At 37.6% G+C, this 20,606-nt stretch overlaps 1 protein-coding gene across 3 annotated transcripts in view; it reads left to right on the forward strand.

Annotated features, from left to right (window-relative positions):
- Positions 1-19,893, forward strand: part of FAR1 (fatty acyl-CoA reductase 1) — a 111,471-nt gene extending 91,578 nt beyond the window's left edge. For all 3 annotated transcript variants that reach the window (XM_036763687.1, XM_036763688.1, XM_036763689.1), the window contains exons 10-12: positions 6,251-6,380; positions 14,863-14,990; positions 16,701-19,893. In XM_036763687.1, the coding sequence (XP_036619582.1) occupies positions 6,251-6,380; positions 14,863-14,990; positions 16,701-16,863 (421 nt within the window). In that variant the 3' untranslated portion in view covers positions 16,864-19,893. The remainder of the gene's footprint in view (positions 1-6,250; positions 6,381-14,862; positions 14,991-16,700) is intronic.
- The last annotated feature ends 713 nt before the right edge of the window (positions 19,894-20,606 follow it).

The following is a 20,606-nucleotide window of genomic DNA, read 5'->3' on the forward strand; positions in this document are numbered from 1 at the left end:
AAAAAATTAAAGACTGAGCACAATGCAATATCCAGAGTTTGGAGACTCAACAAGTACTTGTTATATGCTTGCTTTGTGCCAGGCACATGGCAGGTTCTGAGGATACCAAGACAAAAAGGGCAAAAGAGCCTTATAAGACTCAGCTCCTTACTGTTATCATTTGTAGTCTAGTAGGGAGCTTTGACATATGGACACATCATTGGAGTAGTCAGGAATAAATGAAAAATGCACCAGAGAGGTGCAAACAGAGGAATGAAAAGGACATATCAGTACTTAGGGGCTAAAATGTTTACCAGAATTTGGATTAGGCTTTATAGGAGACGGTATAGAAATCCAGCAGGTAGAGAGGCAGAAGCCAGAGAAGCAGTCCAAGCATGGGGAATACCATGGCCAAAGACACAGAGGTTAGGAAGCATGAGCATGTGTAGGGGTAGTTCATTTTGGATGGATGAGGTCTCATGAAATAAGGCTGGAAAGAAAGGATGGCACTAGATTGTGTAGGACCTTGAGTGCCAGGCAAAAGAATTAAAACTACTTGTTAGGTAATGGGCAACAGAGGAATGATGCAACTATGTCTTATGTAGAAATATTAGTCTAGTAGAGGTATGAAGGATGATTTGGAGTGAAGAGAAAGTGGAGACAGGGACAATTTTAGTAATCTAAACAGGTGATGATGAGGGGCCTATATTAGGGTGGTGACAATAAGAATAGAGAGAAGGGTATAGATTCGGGAAATTTTCTGGAGATGATATCACTAGAACTTAGTGATTGACTCTTTACCTCTCATTTAAAGATGACTTGAGAATTTCAAATGAGGGAGACAGGATGATTAGCAATACCACTGACAGAAATGGTAATATCAGAAGGAGGGTCTATTGTAAGGGGAAGAATAAGCTTGTTTTTGGACATTTTGAGTTTGAGGTGTCAGTGAGATGTCCAGTTAGAGATGAGGGTTAAGACCTTAAAAGAGGGCAGGGTGAAAAAATAAAGATCTGGGAGTTACCTATATAAAGGTAAGAGTTGATATCGATTAAACGTTGCCAGTGGAGAAGGGTATAAAGAGAGTGCTGAATATTTTGAAAAAACACCCGAGGAGAGTGAAGAGCTGGAAAATAAGTGATTAGAGAGGTAGGAAGAGAATCAAGACAATCTTGTTTTTTGGAAATTAAGTCAAATCCACAAACATTTATTAAATGCTTACTATTTGCTATGTACCATGCTAAGTGATGGGGCTTCAAAAAAATCAAAAGAACAGTCGTTGTGCTCAAGGTACTCACCGTCTAATGGAGATGACAAAATGCAGACAAGCTATATATAAGATAAATCTCAGAGCAAAGACACTAGCTTTAAGAGGGAATCAGGAAGGCTCTTGCAGAAGATGAGATTTACCTGAAACTTGAAGGAAGCTTAGAGATTGTGGTGAGGAGAGGAGAATTTCAGGCATGGAGGATCGCTAGTGAAAATTCAGTCAGGAGATTGAATTAGAGGGGAAGCAAAGAAGCCGGCGTCACTGGATCACAGCATACATATGCAGGGGAGTGGGGAGTAAGGTATAAAAACACTGGGAAGGTAGGAAGGGGCAGAGTTATGAAGGGCTTTAAACAGGATTTTGTATTTGATCCTGGAGGCAAAGAGCCACTTGAGTTTATTGGATGGATAGGACCAGGGAATGTGGGGAGATGACCTGGTCAGACCTGTGCTTTAGGAAGATCACTTTGTGGTAGCTAAGTGTAAGATGGATTGGAGTGGGGAAAAACTTGAGGCAGGGAGACCAGCCAGAAGACCATTACAGTAGTTCGGGTGTGAGGTGACAAGGCCTACATTAGGGTAGTTGCAGTCACAAGAGGTTAGTTGAGGTATAGTATTAAGAGATATTGTGAAGATAGAATTGACAGGACTAATTGGATGTGAGAGGACGGCAAGAGAGTGAGGGGTTGAGGATGACATCTAGGCTGTAATCCTGGGTAACCGGGAAGATGGTAGTGCCCTTGATGGTAATAGGGAACTTAGGAAGAGAGAAGCGTTAGGGAGGAAAGATGGTGAGTTCTGTTTTGAACATGGTGAGTTTAAGATATATATGGGAATCTAGTAATGTGAGATGAGTAGTTAGCACTGGATAAAGGCTCTGAGAATTATCTGCATAGAGATAACAAATGAATCCATGGCAGCTGATGAAATCACCAAAGTAGTATCGAGAGAGAAGACTAGAGAACCCAGGATAGAGCCTAGAAGAAAGCAGACACACTGATTATAAAAATCCTTCTAAAGGAGTTTATCCATTAAAGGGAGAAGAGACTGGTTGATAGCTAGCGTGGGGAAAAATAGAAATCACAGTTATTTTACATCTGGCAGATCAGTCTCCCAGCTAGCTGGTGGCTTAATCATAGAAAGTGCCTGGCACCTTCTGAAGGAGAAAAAAGAAACTGCAGAGACACAGTAAAATGAATGGTCTCATCTACTGTTATCACAACTACTTGCCATTTTTGGATAAAAGACCCTACAGTTTTGTTTAGGACGACTTCTTTCACTCTTGTAAAAGTATCTGGTCATTTCCCTTTGCCTCCTGCTCCTTTCTTTTTTTTTTTTTCTCCTGCTCTTTTCTTATAGTAAATTATGCCATTTGCAGGCGAGATACTTCCCTTTTTTCCCTTGACTGATCCCCCTCTTTCTCTACCCTTCCCTCTCCTGTGAAATGCTTTACTTATCCTAAATTGCTGCAGAATGTTACTGATTGGCTGTGTACTCTAAATAGTCCTGAAAGGTTATAAAAATTAAGTCTGTACTCTAGAAAGCAGAAGCTCCTATCAGAAGGATATCAGTCTTCCTTAACATGCTAATAAATCTGTTTGCTTTCTATTTGGCTTCATATCTTTGACCCATACGCATGAGATTTCCTCTGATAGGTGGACCTCTTGAAAGAGGTCAAGGGAATTCCCCAACACCAGTGGGGATGAATGAATCCACTGAAGGTTCGTTGAGGATGGGGGAGACATTAAGATTATCAGGAGGCAGCGAGGAAGCAGCCAGTAGATTGAGGGTTAGCGAGAGTGGGAACGAACAGAAGACAAGATAGAAAGTGATCACATGCATGTAGAGAGGCGGCTCCTTCTGCCTTAGGAGTGGAAGGAAGAGATAGGGGAAGACATCTCGGTTGTGGGAGATGAGTAAGAATGGAAAAAGGCGTACATAGAACCAGATAAGAAGTGAACAAGAGACATTGGATTTGGCGAGGCAGTCACTGGTGGGGTGACTTTGGAAAGGTCAGTTTCAGTAGAGTGGTTTTAAGAGGTTGAGGAAGAGGTGATGAGGAAGTAGGCAGTGGTTATACTTGTCGTGCTGATTACCAAAGTGGGCTTTTAGAGGAGACAGGAGTGGATGGAACCGTGTGAGGTTAGCCACGTTGAGGAACAGGAAGGGGTGTCTACATTGGGAAGATTTGTCTTAAGGACACTTATTTGCAGTATAAATGAACAAAGAAAACGTTTGAATTTCTAGTCATTACACTATTTTGAGTAGAAGCTAAATGGCATTATTGTGCTATAGTTTGTTCTCCTTTTGTGATTTCATTGCTGTAAGTGACTCCCGGCAAGGGATCCCTTTCTACCAGTACATAACAGCAGCTCACGTCTTAAGAAGGTTAAATGACTTGTCTAGGGTCACACAACTAGTACATATAAAAGATGGAAATTGACCCTAAATCTTCTTATCTCTAAGGCATGTCATCTATCCACTATGCCAGTGGTTTCCAGATTTTTTTCTTGTGCCTATACTGGAATTGGAGGATCTTCCCAACAGTACCTATGCAGCTGTTGTGGATGCTGAGGTCTAGGATAGGTTATAACTACTCTGAGAGGATAATGCCTGGTTCAGAAGTTGGAAGGTTGAGAATTTGCACAGTGGCATTAGGGTGGAGTAGAGGAGTGTTGTGTTATAATGGGTAGGTATGGTTATGTTGGATACTAACCCTGTATCAAGTCACAGCTCTCTCTTCTGCTCATACCACAACCTGAACTAAATAGGTTGCTGTACAAATACTTCCTACCTCTGTATCAATTGAGTGCTTGTCATAATTGTACAAAGCTTAACTCAAGGCACGTGGTCTGTGACATTTTTTTCTTCCATAGTTCTGTGTTCAGATTTTGTTAATCAGTTTTACACAGGACAGGGGTTGTATAGCATCTGTAAAGCACCTTTTTACAAACCTAATTAGTCACACTTTGAAAATATTTCTAAGTGATACTAGTGATATAGCCTTTGAATATTCTTTTCTTATCCAAACTTGGGACTTGATTCTTCCATTGTGGCTTTGTGACATGAGGCCTAAACCTGTCATATGATGATTATTGAACACTCAAAATAGCCTGTGTATTATCAGAAAACAAAAAAAAACTTTTCATCTCAGGTATTTAATCTAAGACAGATAGGGTAGATAGATAGATGTTCGCATTCATTCATCCTCACTTGACCACAAGAAACTCAGGATCTTTCTTCCAGTTGTACCATATCCTAATTGTCTCTGGCTATTGAAGGGTCTTGGTACCATAGTCATGGAGCACTAAAAAAAAAACTGTATCAAGGAAAGACTGAGAATAAGAAATGGATCAGTATGCAAGATGCTTACTGTCTCCTTTTCAGGGATGTTTATTCCATCTTGAGCATCTTGGTATCCCCCACAGTACCTTTCACATAGTAGGTTCTCAGTAAATAATCGTTGAATGATTAAAGTAATGGTTTCTGTCTAAACTTAACAATTGAATTGTCAAGAAGGGATGAAATATATTTCATATCATTTACCAAGAGCCTATGGAGGGGTGTTGATAAAAATTTCAAAATATTTGCTACTGTTTAGAAAGTCTTCAGTTCTTTTTTTATGATGTTTATTGGGTAAACGTCATATTGGATGGTTTTCAGAATTTTTAGTTTTCATATTGTGATGGTACTAGGCATCTGGAACAACCTATTTCAATTTGGATAGATCTCATCTTCAGCTTTTTAAAGTAACATTTGGTTGCTTTTGAAGAAAATATTCTAAATGCATCACATTACTTGCCCTAAATGGAACAAGTTTTTCTTCATTTTTTTTCTCATCCTAAATGGAAAAATAGAGGAATTTAAAAATGTATGAAACAGTGCACAAATGGAAGTCTTATTTCTCCCGATGAAACATGATTTTGATTTTTAGAACTCATACTGAACGAGCTTCAGTGTTTCAAGTTCTGTTTCTGTTTTTTAAAGATATTGATTGTACCTTGAGAATCTCCTTTTTCATATAGTATTTCTGTTTTGAAGTTTATTTCTGTTTTAATTTACAACAATGGCAACATTATGAATACTTTTTTTCAGATGAAATTCATTTTTTTGTATTTTCCCAAAAATCCTCATGCCAAGATCTGCCGAGAGAGAACTTTTCCCTTTTCTTCTCATTTGAAGTATTTTTAAAATGTAATTCATTCTTACTTCAATTTATTATAGATAGAATATAATAAAGATTGTGTATTTGTGGTTTGTAGTGTATTATAATTGAGATTAGTGAGAAAACTAATATTTGTCAAAGAAGAGGGAACTAGACTTGATGATCCAGTTCTTTGGGGCTGGGGTGGTTATTGAACTCATTTACAGAAGGATAAAATTTAGTAGAAATTGTGTTTTTTTTCTTCCTTTTCTGGTTCAGAAAGTTATACATAAGGGGTCATTTATCATGGTACATCTAAGAGATCAAAAATGGTTCAAATCTGTTTTGGGGAGATCATTGTGCTCAATATGATTTGATTTAAGTGGCAAATGAATATTTCTGCATATTTTTTCCCAATCAAATAGTTTGGGTTGTTGTAAATGTCATGGCTATCAAGTTGGTATTTTGATTTCACTTAAAATCCTAAGTGGATGCAGCTGAGCTAGACTGCTCTTTAAAGCAAGGCATTGTTAGTTTTGCTAATTTATTGTTTCCATTTTTACAGTAAGCTTGACCTCAGATTGTCTTTGAAGCTCATTTATTTTATATAACCCCAATATTGATGCTGCACCATATTTCTTGCTAAGTCCTTCAGATTTCTTCTTAACTTTTTGGATTCAATCCAAGATGCAGAAACATTCTTATTTCCTACACTAGGTGAATTATGCATCAAATCTTAATGTTAGTGTAAATGTATTTGGGGGGTGGGGGAGATGCACATGTTTTGGCAGTGGTTAGGACATTTGGACATTCATGATCTATACAAGGTATCAATTTGTAATCTTTCTTCAAACATAGGATGATGAAAACAATAACTCGTCTGCACAAAGCTATGGTGTTTCTAGAATACTTTACAAGTAATTCTTGGGTTTGGAACACTGACAATGTCAATATGTTGATGAACCAGCTAAACCCTGAAGACAAAAAGGCAAGTTTTTTCTCTTTATATTAGAAACAAGAGTCATGCTCTCAGAATCATGTGAATGCTACTGTATTTACTCTTATGCAATATTACTGTGATATATTTGATTGCTATAAAATATTTAGAATCCTGGGTAGGAATGGAAATTAAGATTTTGGGATTTCTTTAGGATTTTCCTTGATGGTTGATGTTTCTTTTGTGTCAAAACTTAGTGATTTTTAAAAATGCTTTGTATCCCAGATCTTAGTAACAAATTGAACTATCAATTCACAAGGGGAGTTAGGAGAAATAACACGTAACAAACAATTCCATTGAAACCAGTAGCTAGGGGGCTTTCTCAGACACAATTATAAAAATGTCTTTTGTCTAGCAGGATCTAGAATTTGGTGCTCCAGGAAATGGTTTTGGAAAGCTCAAACGAACCATTTTTGATGGATATCTTTCTAAAACATGTTCTATATCTCTCTGATTTAACAAAGAGCATCCTGAACAAATCTAACCTTTTCTTAATGATACCTGGCCATAAAATTGGGGCTACAACCCAGGCATATTGACCTCCTTTCTGTTCCTCACACACAGTGTTGCATCTCCTGTCTCCATGCCTTTTTACTCCTTGTCCCATACTCTCCATCCTCTCCTTGTCTCTTAGAGGTCCTGACTTCAAAATACAAGTCAAATACCACCTTCTACAGGCGTTTCCTGGTCTTCCCAGCTCCTGGTGCCTTCCCCTCTAAGGGCACCTTGTGTCTACTTTGTAGGTATCTTGTATATGCCTATCTATGGACAGTTATCTTTCCCTTTGGAATGTACCCAAAGCAGGGACTGCTTTCTGTTTTGTTTTTTTTTTTTTAGTATCTGCAGTGCTTTTGCATGGTCCCTGGCAAATCTCAAGTGCTTGGTAATGGATCATTTTATTGTACTTTAGAGGTGTCTCCAGGAAGCTCCTGTTTTAAAAAAAAGGACTCAATGTCAGCTTGGCTTGTTTGGCTTTTTGTGACTTCACAAAAGTATAGAATGAAAAATGTGTAGTTGCATGAGATTCTAGATAGTGCAATACCACGGCCCTTTTCCCAATATTAATGAATTAAGACCTGAAGCCTTTCTCTTCTAGTAGGAGACTTAACTTCTCAAAACATTTCACAATCAATACTAATCATTTTATTTTTCAGTAGCAGATGAAATTATTCATTTTTTCCTGTATTTTTAACGTATTTTACCATTAAAAACCCCTTAACTTCAACATTTTTATCTCTTGTATATGTTGATGGGATGGGGAGCAATATCCCTTACCATTTCAGAAATTGGTTCTAATAGATATGGAAATTAATTTACTTCAAAATTACTTCATTTTCAAACAAGGCCATGCTTTTCTCATTTTTGGGACTCCATTTATGATGCTTTTTTAAGGCCATACAAAGGCCAGACCTTTGTAATATTTGGCTTTTGTTGGTTTTCTGGGCAAAAAGAAAGTTAAAAGTTGATCCTTTGGATTCAACCCAAGATGTAGAAATGTTTAGGATTAAGAGGATTGAAAGTTTTATGTAGGGAATGCATGAAAGCCCTTTGTGTTAGGGGCCGAGTTAGAGCTGAGCCCTGTCCTCCTCGGACCTCCAGGCCCCTGGGCTCAGCTCTAACTTGGCCCCTAACACTTCTGTAATAACATTTCACCTTCTGGTCATTGAAGTGAGGTCGGCCAGTAGGAAAATGGTGAAACTCTTGCCTGGCACCAGTACTAAACCTTCTTCATCAGGGTTTTTCTGTGTTATTTTACCTTGGTATGGAGGGAATCTTGGACTCTAGAAGGCTATTCTAGCAGAGCACGTGTTCTGTCAGGTTCTAGCATGGCCCCAGGAATAGGCCTACTCATTTTTCACAAAGAGTCATATCACAACAGTAGGCCGACCACCCCTGCTATGACAAAACTTTTTTGGCCATAGCAACCTATGAAACATGGAAAAATTAAAAAGTGGTCTCAGTATGCAAAGAAGCAGGTAGTGTGGTGGGTTTTCTCTGCCCCAAAGCCACAAGAAATAATTACTATATTGAAAATGTGGTCATTTTATATAAGTATTTACAAAAAGACAACATATTTATAACTTAATACACTGACATCAGTAACCGATGACAGAATGGTAGCAAATTCTATAAGGAACACAATCATACTCTCAATGTCCATCAGTATACACTCTGATTTTTGGTGACTTCAGTGTAAAAGTAGGAAGAGGTAAGGATGAAGGAAAATAAATGGGAAAATGTAGTACAGAGTACAGAATAAAAAGACTTATTCTATAGAAGCCTCAAGCCTCTATATCAGGAATACTTTCTTGAGAAAAGAATTGGCAGACAGTCAACATGGTGATAACCAAACAGCATCACAAGAAGTTAAAGTATCTACAGTTTAACAGACAGGAAAAGACATACCATATATATGAGAGTTGTCTTTGAATCATTGGCATGGCAGAGCTAAGATGAGAATTTATAATAAAGAAGAATCATAATGAAAAAAAAGACTTGATGTACAATAAAGATTTATATATGTTATATATGTATATATACATGTTATATATAATCTTATATAATATATGTAATATATCGCATGTATTATATGCTACATAAGAGTCTTAATTGTACATTCAATTACATAACAATATATAACATGACACGTTATATATGATATATTGTGTGTTATATATTATATGTATTTTATATATGTAATTTAATTGTACATTCAACTCGGGAGAAGAAAATGCCAACTCACAACTTTTCAGCAAAATATTTCCTGCCCATGTTACAATGAACTTCATTCAAGATTCTTTGGAATTTTTAACAAAAAAATATCTAAAATACCCATGATCATTGACTCTCAGATAGTAAGTATGCTCACCAAAGGTGTTCACTGCTGTGATGGTGGAGATCCCACACAGAGTCCAGGTTAGGAAGAGATTCTTTGTGAATCCTGAGGTTCTGTTTATAGATGAAGTGTTGATTGCGGTAAGCCCAAAGACGTTGCCAAGTCTCCTGGAAGAAACCTGTCATCACTCAAAGCAGTTTGTCCAGTTTGTCTACCCAGGAAAAACCAAATAGATGAAGACTATATTGAGATAATGTGTTCTCTTAACATTCCTTTTTCTTTTCTTCATACAGATTGATCTTCGCTTCAAATATATTTATGTTCCCAATTTGTTTTTCTCCCTTTCACGTCTTTGGAGAGACTTCCTCATTCTGCTAATTATTTCTGTTGTGCAGGCCGTAAATTCTGCCAGTTGTTCTCATCGAAAGTCTCTCAAGATTCTAATTTCTCTCTTGATCCATTGTGGAACATTCTGTGGTTCCATGCTCTCTTGGGAACCCACAGAGTGCTGTGATTCATCAGGCGTTGGTTCTATTTCCTTTGTCTCACATTATTTGTTTAGAGACGTTTGCACTCTTTTATATGCCTTGATGTCCTCTTCTAATTTCAGTATCTTCCCTGTTGATTTATATGCTTATGCTCTAGGTTTTTAATTGAATATTCTTCCTTTTTAAGTGATTTTAGGTTTTTTTTTCCCTTGCAAGCCCCTTTTTGTTCACTTTCTGACTCCTCCTTTGATGGTGAATTTCCCCTTGGGATAGACTTCAAAGCTGTCTCAGCCTCTCATATTGATTAATTAATTCATTTTTCACCAGGCTTGGTCCCTGTCCCAAGTAACTTCTGTGGAGACAGGACTGGCCCCAGCTGGATCATAGTTCCCTTTCTATTGGGCCTGGTATAACTCCTTACCCCAGCTTTCTTCTCCAGTTCCCTCTATTCTTTAGTTCTCTGAATGGGTTGAGTCAGTGTTTGCCACTTTTTATAGGTTTGTGGGAATTGTCAAGTGAGTGAGCCAGGGAGAATTCCTTGTGCCTTTCGGTTCCCAAGCTCTAGGGCACCTCCCAAGGCAGAAGGGAAGCATGGTCCCCTTCTTCTCTGTCTCTCCCCTGGTGTCTTCATTCTCCTGCCCCCCTCCCTCTTCCACAGTTGACTGGAAAGAGTTGAGGTCTGCTCCTTGTTTCCATAGCATGTTGGGGGAAAGGTTGCTAAAGCCTGTTGATTTCACCTCTTCAGTGTTTCTCAAACATGCCCCCCTTCTCTCCTCTGACACTGCCACCGCTGATGCCAGCCCTCTACCCCTCACTACTAGATGATGCTATTTCACTAGCCTGCCGGCGGGTCTGTATGCTTCAAGTTTCTCCCTCAGCCATGTGGCCACCAAAGTTATTTTTCAAAAGTGTAGGTCCAGTCGTGTCACACACATCCCCTATCCCTTCTACTCAGTAAGCTCCATTGGCTCCTCATTGCCCCCAAGATCAAATATAAAGTACCCTGGTTGACATTCAAAACCCTTCATAACCTAGCCCCTTCCTGCCTTTCCAGGCTTCTTATACTTTACTGCCTGACTTAAACTTTTCTGTCCAATGACACTCGCCTCCTAGCTGTTCCAGAATAAGACACTCCATCTCTTGGCTCTGGGCATTTTTTTTTTGGCTGTCCCTTATGTTCGGAATGTTCTCCCTCCTCGTCGCCACCTACTGACTTCTTTACTAAACTCCTTTCACAGGAAGCCTTCCCTAACCCCTCTTAATTCCAGTGCCTTTCCTCTGTTAATTATTTCCTATGTATTCTCATATAGCTTGCTTTGTTTCTTTGTTGTCTCCTCTATTAGATTGTGAGTTCCTTGAGGGTAGGGACTTCTTTTGCCTCTTTTTGTATGCCTAGTGCTTAGCATGGTGCCAGTCACATAATAGCTGCTTAATAAATGTTTATTGATTGATTGAAAGGTGAGGGGCAGCATGTGCCAGCAGAGACTGTGGCAAGATGGTCCCAAAGCAAAAGCCAATGATTGGTTTGTGTTCCCTGCCAGGGCATGGAGGTTGGTGGGGGAGGGGTGCTGAGTGAAAGGTTTTTTGGGGAGACCTTCGACCTCGAGACCACACGTGGCCCTCTAGGATCTCAGGTGCAGCCCTTTGACAAAATCCAAACTTCACAGAACACATTCCCTTGATAAAAGGATTTGTTCTGTAAATCTTGGACTCAGTCAGAAGACTGCACCCAAGGACCTAGAAGGCCACACGAGGCCTTGGGGTTGCAGGTTCCCCACCCCTGTTTTAGGGAGTAGTGTTCTCCTCTGTGAAGTTATAAATCTGTTAACCTGGTTGGGCTTCTTGCTTACTTGTCTTGGAAAGAGCTGTGGTTCCTTTACTTCTGACACACCTCTGACTCTCATTGAGGGTTTTTGGGAAGTTGGTGGAGACTGGAAAAAATGTTGAGTCTGTCATTTTGTTGATTATATGATCTGGAAGTCCCAGCCCTTCTTTTCAATGCATGTATTTTACCAGAGCTGCTGATTTACCAGTGAGACTTGTAACAATTGCCTCTGGTGAATTTAAAGATGAGTATCCCACAGAAGGTAGTAAAAAAGTACATGGTAGATTGGAGTGGGCTGCAACCTGTGACCAGTACAAAACTGCGTAAGACAGAAGTACCAGATGTCATTAAAGGATTGTGTAACAGGGAAGGAAGATGGACTAGCCGTAATGTAAGGTGAAGACAGTAAACAAAGCTGCAGAACTCTACTGTCACTCTTAGGACATTGGAAGAAAGTGAGGAAGACCTGGTGTGTTGGCTGGACCCCTCTAGGCAACTTTTGGGAGGACAGATGAAATTGTACAGGATGAGTGGGCATTGGAGGGAATTCTCTGATGAATAAGATCACACAGATCATTATGAGGATCTGAGGAAACAAGCCAGCTTACTCAGAGGGGGCTTTCTGTTTGTCCAGCAAGAGAATGAGCTTTGCTGAGTTCACATACCTCTGTGGTTCTTAAATGTTCTTTCACTTGTGCAAAAATGTAATGCAAGGAATCAGAAAGTATTCTTTATTCTCTTCAGGCAATAGCTTGTACTCTGTTAGTAAATATGTGACACCTTTGAAAGTCTTAAGACAGCGAGTTAATAAAACCCCTTACAACAGTACTTTCAAGAATTATAAACTTGTTTTTTGCTCCTTTTGTTCATACATGGAATGGGAGAAAGGTATTTGATAGGCAGTTGCTAGGGTTGGATTTGGCAAATATTATCATTAAATATAAGATTGCTAAGGGGAGAGTCTACGTTCAGAAAAAAGTTGTCTGGAAAAGCTTTCAAGTTGTTGCAAATAGTCGGATTTTGCTTTTGCTTTAATTACAGCTATCAAGCCTTCTTATGCTAGGTCTTGCTCCCAAGCGATGTGTAGTTCAGTCAGCTACCTTTGTTGATTAAAAAAAGAAAATTGTTTCGTTTAGCCATATAATTTTGTTGAGCCAGAGATAGGAACATTCTCTTGTCTTTTAAAAACTAAAGCTTTGTATGCATTTGAACCCTTTATAGAATGCAGCAAAATTTAACAGCTTTAAGGTACAGTTTATAAAGATTTTGACCAGCTATCCTATCTGAGCTTTATTACCATATAGTACAAATAAACCAATAATTTTAAAACATTTCTGCTCTCACGTTTAAAAAAAGTTCTTTAAAATGGTTTTGAGATTCCCATTTTGTCTTAAGAGTCATATCACTTCCAGCGTTTATTTGTTTTCAGACCATCACCCAGGCTTGAAGTGTAGTAGCTACTCATGGACGTGAGCCCAATACTGACCTAGGCCAGTTTGGGCCTCTTTAAGGCTTCTACTCCTGTGGCTCACCATACTGGTGCTAGAATTAGTGTAGCTTGTAACTCCTGAACTCAGCCTTTCTCCCCAGTATCTTATTGATGCATGAATGGGACTCTAGATTGTAAAAGACTTTAGTGAAGTACAAGCTCTCCTAGGTCCTATCGACTGGAGAGGCTTGTGACAGATTGAGTGTCATCCCAGGATCAGCCTGTATCTGAATTCAGAGAATTATCACCAAAGGGTTGGACACTGTTTGACAGATTCTCTTTAGTCACAGCAACTTGTGAGGACCATCTCCTAAGGTCACAGGTTCATAGTGCTAGAGGGGACTTAATGGGGCCCCTGCCTTCATTTTGAAGATGTGGTAACACTGATGGTGAAATCACAGTGCCTTCCATTAGAAGAAGTTTGGAATCTATGTCTTAGGAATATGTTACTGAGGTATGCCTAGCTGTTTTGTCGCAGAGTTATTATAATCTGCTGCTGAGTTAACATAATATTGGCCTAGACTGCTTTATTCAGCTTAAAATAGGGAGCAGACTCACAGGCCCTGGTATGTTTTGGTATGTTAGTACACCTTGCGGTTGATATTGCTTTTTGATATGCCGTCAGCGTTCTGTGTTGGTCCCTGTCTGTCAGTGCTTCCGTTCTTCCGTTGACATTTCTGCTGCCATTCTTTCCCTCCTATGATACTTTTCTTATTCTTCCCATGCTTTTCTTGACTTTGGTGCCACCAACCTTTATTGCTAATGAGAGTGTCTATACTGGCTATTGATAGCTTGGGTTTTTTCCTCTAAAAACTGCTTATTCATATCCTTTGACCTTTTCTTAATCGAGAAATGGCTTTTATTCTTATAAATTTCAGTCATTTCCCTATATATCTTAAAAATGAGACCTTTATCATAGAAGTTGGCTATAAGGATTTTCCCCCAGTCCCAATACTCTTTTAACTTTAGCTGCGTTGGTTTTATTTGTGCAAAAACTTTAATGTCTCTTTTTTCATCATGAATTCTCTATCCATTGACCTGACAGGTACTTTCTTCCATGTTCTTCACTAGGCCCCATCTTCAGTGTCCACGGATACCTCTTTTCCCCTGTGCCAACTTGGTCTGGAAAAAAAAAATGACTCAATATGATTTTTTCTTTGTTCCTTTTTTTGAAAGAATTATCTTATTTTTATTTATGTCTTTTGTTTTTACATCACCTTTCTTTCCAAATATATTACTCACTTCTTCCCCATTCAGTGATCTGACCTTTCTAGATGGGATTTAGAAAAGAGAGAGATTTCCTAATTTGGAATCAGGGCATTCTCTAGATCTTTGTGGAGGAGAGTTCAGCTGTAGTGTTTCCTCTTCTTCTCCCATCTTGTCCAGTCTGCAAATGATTAAATTCAAGAAATGTTTACTGAGAATGTATTATATATACACAAAATACTTTACCTTAACTCCAAAGACAAAAAACAACAGTTCAAGCAATCTGGAGCCAAACAGAAGGAAGACACTTAAGAGGAGGAGAGGGAGGGTACGGAAGGACCCTCTTAGTACTTAGTCTTAGGTGATAAAAAGAGAAAACTATATTTGTTCAAATGGGATTCTACCTCTCTTTCTAATATGAAGATGCACCCCATTTGGTAGACTTTCTCTGCTACTAAGTTGATGATGGGAGGAAGGAAAGTCTATTTGTGGTCATAAGGGTGTGATTGTTGGCGTTTATTTTGTGTCTGTTGTAATTATTTAGAAAGTGAAGTTTTTTCTTTTGCTTATCTTCTGATTAAACTATTTCTCAAATGACAAACTAATAGTCAAAACATTGCTTTATGCAGACATTTAATATAGATGTGCGACAATTGCACTGGGCAGAATATATAGAAAATTACTGCATGGGAACTAAGAAATATGTATTGAATGAAGAAATGTCGGGTCTCCCTGCAGCACGGAAACACCTGAACAAGTAGGTTTGCATGGAGTTGTTGTTAAATTATCCTGTATATGGTACTTTGTATAGTCTCTTATGAGACTGATAAACCTTTGTCTTGGACTGAATGCAGTCTGTATATATCCAAAATGAAAGTTTAATGACCTAGAAACATGCCTTAAAATTCCACTGGAACTTTATAGTTTGTCAGATTACCTCTAATTTAAGAAAAAAAAGTGGCCAGTTTTCCACGTTGATTTTTAAATTTGTTTCTTATTATAAGATGTATTTTGGCAAATTATTATACACATTATTTGTCCCATCCTCAGTATTACTGAAAAAATAAGATTATTATAGCAGTCTTCAGTGGCTCTATCTTCATTGATTTCAGTGTTCCCTGCATTAGTACAAATCATACCCAACCACACATTCTTACCCTGTATGACTTATTCGTGTCTTTCTATAAATACTACATAGGTTCTACTCACATATCTTGGGGATCTTTTTCTAGGTCTCTTAAAATTATGAGGATACCAAGAAATGCAAACTGTCCAATTATAGAAAAAAAACATTATAAACAAAAGAAACATATATCAAAAAATGAATTTAATTTTTGCATATCCTTCTTGGGAGGGGGAGAGTTGAAGAAGGATTTTTTTTTTTACCTTTTTTTTTTCAATTGAACAACATGACATTCAGAACATTTTTTTTTCAAATGCTAAAGTAAGTTTATTGTGTATATTTCCCAGTGTATGTATTAGCAAATCATACTTTTTAGAAGTACCTTGTAAGTTGATAAGAAATAGAAGTACTGATCCCACTGTGGCTTTTGGAAATATTATTTAACTGTTTCCTCGACAGAAGAAATGGATAACAAGTTTGCAAAACAAATCCAAAGGCAAGATATAGAAATGATAGGGTATTTATATGATTCATGCATATGCTGAATAAATGAACCTTTCATAATAATCCTTGAATTAAGTTGTAGCTGATTTCATCCATTAGGAGGCAATGGAAGAAATGGGAGAGACAGCTAGACCATACCTAATTCTGATAAAAAATGTCCTGGGTGGTAAAGTAGATGTGACAGGAGCCATTGGAGAAAGTCACTTTTTACTTTGACTTCTTAATATTCTGGGAGAAATGGATTAACTGTGTATCTTGTACATTGGAAGAATGTTCTTTTAAAAGTTTAGAAACAAAGTAGATGTGATCCCTTGATTTCCTTTAAAAGGAAATTCTGCCTGAGGTGGGATAAGATGTTTTCAATAACAAAATTTTGGCAATCATGAATGATTCCAGAAAGGAAGAAGGAAAGTGGGGGGAGTACCTAAAGAGACCACTATAGTTTCACAGGACATTTCCTTCAAAAAGAACATGAACAGAATATGGAAACAGGACTCCATGAATCAAACTACAAAAATAAAATGACAAGAATGATGTAAGGCAGGTAAGCCCAGAGTGAGACAAAGCTTGTGAGAAATACTGAGCATCAAAAGAAGCTTCAGGGCAAGGAAAAAGGCAGATGAGATACGATTAACAAATGTACTTTCCTAAGACACGTCCTTTAAAAAGGACATGAATAGCTGTGGAACTACTCAACTGTTGGTTTTTTCTTTCTTCTCTATGAAGCAAAACTAATAGGATTTTGAATATTGATTTATAAACCAAATACTAGTTCCATTTATCCACCATGTTTGAGACTTGTAAGAGCCTGGTTTTTATTTTTTTTGTTCTGTTTTCTAGGTTGAGGAACATACGTTATGGTTTCAATACTATCCTTGTGATTCTGATTTGGCGTATTTTTATTGCAAGATCACAAATGGCAAGAAACATCTGGTACTTTGTGGTTAGTCTGTGTTATAAGTTTCTGTCCTACTTTAGAGCATCCAGCACTATGAGATACTGAAGAAACGAAGTTAGCATTAGGACATCTATGCATATGGTGGTCTTAACTGCACAAAACCTGTAAAATGTACTTAAGTTATTATCTCACTTTTTGTCAAGACATTAAACCATCTTAGATCTGGAGTGTGGAATAAGTGACAGTACATTTTATGTAACATTTAAATGTGTTTATTCACAGAAACCTAGAAAATAAACGGTTGGATGTCAGCTCAAACCAATATTAGCCAATTCTATGATAACCACACAATCAAGGCTTCACATTTTTATCCTGGAGGGTGTTTTGGGGATAGGGGAACAAGGAGGGAGGAAGGTGGGAAAAAATTAGGACCACTGACCAATATAACTGTGCAACCCTGGAAACACATCAATTGAAATCTATGCCTTAACATAGTGAATTTCTCATTGTAATTTTAACCCGAATGGGAACATTCATTTGGACATAAATATTGGCCTATTTGTTCAAACTAAATCTTTCATTTTTCTTTTCCATGGAAATGTTTTAGTCCTATGTAAAATCTTGTCTAAACTATGGCATACTTTTATCCTTTAAGTTATTGAAAATTTTCAGATATGAATGGTGTCATTTTTTTTACCTTTTTTTTTTCAATTGTTAAGGATTTCATTCAGTTAGTTTACTTAATTTTATTATTGAAAGGCAGTTTAGCCATATGTTCCGCTTGATCTACAGGATTTGATGGGTTTCTGAATTCATATATTTTTTATGTATTTTGAAGGGAAATTAAAAAAAGCAACACAGCAGAGTAGTCAAAATACGAAAAGGAATAGAAATACCAGCTGCTAAGTTTTTCCATTTATGGATGATTGTGAAATTAGTCCAGTAGGAATCTCTTGAACTTTTGAAGCCTGCAGATTTCTTTAGACTCTTATCCATGCCTTTCGTTCACCCCTTTTATAAAATTGTCTTCATAGAATTTTTAAGATATTTTGTTTTCAACAAAAACTGAATGTGCATTATGAAAGAATGTATTTGTGAGCAGTGATGCCATCTACCAGACATACAGATGTGTGTAAGCACATACTACTTTTCTAACTTGCAAGCTGAATTCCTTCAAGAAAAAAAGAATAATGCTTCAAAGAATAATGTGTATTAAATCCAAATAAAGGAGTTTATTAACATACCATGTTTAATAGCAAACTGTTGACTGAATTTGGAGATACTGTCTATTTTCTGTGCATGTGGTTTTAGCTTTAGGAAGAAATGCATTTATAGAAACTTCTAGGGATAAGAAAGAGTTGAAGTATATTTTAATGACATTATGGTTTCTCTTTAAATCTCGGTAGAATGCTATATTATACTCTATTAACATAACTTTCCTTTAACGATTTGTTCAGCATAACACTGTGTTCAAATTAAAATGATCACGTTGTACTGTATTTAAATCATCAGCAGTGAATCTTTGAATATATTTAAAGAGGTCAATTCACAACACAAAAGAATTACATAAAAATCAACACCTTGTATTTTCTTTGTCAGTTTCAAAGCAATGTCTGAAAAGCTTATTTTGTTATTGTTGTGAAAAGCTAACTGTAAAGGAAAACACCTTCTTTCATGTAGGTGTATAATCTTGGGATGAAAAATGCTTCCATGTTGAAGCCAAACATTCTGTAGTAAAAACTTTAAACATCCTTTTAAAAGATACTATATATATGTATGTATGTGTGTGTGTGTGTGTGTATATATACACACACACACATATAAATGTGTGTCTATACATCTATACATACACATGTATACATATGTGAGTGTATATGTGTGTATATTTATGTATGTGTATGTATATACATATGTACACACACATGTGTATATATACACACACATATACGCATATATTCATTCTTTGAAATGCTACTTGCTTTCTGGTCCAGGACCATACCTTTTCAAGGTGTGAGAGACCTGAGTAGTGTCTAAAATGGAATAAATGATGGTTCCTGTGGTTTTCACTGTTCCACTTAATTAATATTCCTACTGTATGTATTAAACCACTTCCCTGAATGTATTCTGGTTATATTGAAAATATGCTAATGTGGGTATGATTTATGATTTCTGCAAAATATCCCATGACTCCTTAGACCTCCCTTTGTATCTTGTGTGTGAACTTGGAGGGAGACGCAGCTGCTCCATGACTGAGTGGAGCAGGGCTATGCACATTTTATGTGTACGTACATACGTATGTACATACATATGTTCAGCTGTTTCATTGTTCCCGTTGTAACCATAACTTTTAAAAGTATGTCCACTTCTGAATTCCTCTCATTGTAAGTCTGGGAGGTGCTGAAGCCCCTGCACTAACTTTCTATGTTGAAAATTCTGCTTTTAAAGAAAGGCTGTTAAATAAATTAACTGTGAATCAGTGCATCATTGTGGAGCATAAAGATCCTTCCTCTTTGCCCTGGATGTGACCTTCCGTCCTCAAGGGAAGAAGACAAATGCTCTGAGAGAGAGTTTAAGCCCTCTCCTGTGCTTTGCCCTTCAGTAGGTTGGGGATTTCTGTCCTCTCATAGGTTACTTTCTCTCTTGACTTGTCTTCTTTGGGTCTTTTCCATCAGTAACATTAGCACATAGTTTCATTCCACATGAGCCAGTTGCTAAAATTGTTTTTCAAGAACATTTTTTTTCATTCTGGGATCCTATAACATTGTTTTGGAGTCAAGCATTTTAAATGTCATTGTGATCATAATAAATTAATTTTGATACAGAAAACATTCATATTCCCCATAATAAAAAAACAAAAAGCACAGCAAAACCTTCTCTTAAGTAGGAATGGTATTATGAAATGAATAGTCATTGAGTTTGTAACGATAGAGCTTGGAATGGGAGGGGGAAGTATTTTTCCCAATACCGTGATTTTATACCCTTCCTTTTCTGTTCACCTGTTGTAGGGATAGTTACCTAGAAAAAAATGTTAACTCAATACTCTTTTATAAGACTTAAATAGAAGCGTTATTGAGTGCCTTTTGTTTGTAAACCAAAAAGATTAATAAACAAATCCCTATATTTGTTGTTATAGTATTTATTGCATTTTTTTCCTATTGTAAAACTTAGGAGATCATGGGATGGATTTATTGGTAATTCTTCATGTACCTCTTCAGCCTCCTATAGCTGTATTCATTTCTTTATCTTTTGTGCCCCAGTTTTTCTTGGTTGCATATTTCCTATGAGAGAGTTTCACAGTGAATTAAGGGCCAGCCTATTTCCTTTGAAGGGCCCCACCATCCTTCCAGTGTTCATAAACTGAGCCGCCTTTGACTGTCTCTCCCCCAATATCCATTCAGTCAGTCACTGTTTCCTTTTCAGTTTTAACACGTCTAGGGCAGCCAGGTGGCACAGTGGATGGAGCGCTAGGCCTGGAGTCAAGAAGACTTAAGTTCAAATGTGGCCTCAGACACTCACTAGCTGTGTGACTCTGGCAAGTCACTTCCCTGTTTCCCTCAGTTTCCTCATCTGTAAAATGAGCTGGAGAGGGAAATGGCGAGCCTCTCCAGTGTCTCAGCCAAGAAAACCCTAGTGGGGTCATGAAGTTGGATGTGACTGAAATGACCGAACAGCAATGTCAGCAACATCCTCTTCTCCACTCATACGACTTCTGTTCCAGTTCAAGCTCATCACCTCTCACCTGGGCTTATGAAATATCCTCCTAACTGGTCTCTTTGCCTCCAGTCTTTCTCTTTTCTGATCCATCCCCCATATTGCTACAAGAACAGTTTTACAGGGGTACATGTCTA

The sequence above is a fragment of the Trichosurus vulpecula genome, chromosome 6 (genome assembly GCF_011100635.1).
Source record: "Trichosurus vulpecula isolate mTriVul1 chromosome 6, mTriVul1.pri, whole genome shotgun sequence".
Taxonomy (NCBI): domain Eukaryota; kingdom Metazoa; phylum Chordata; class Mammalia; order Diprotodontia; family Phalangeridae; genus Trichosurus; species Trichosurus vulpecula.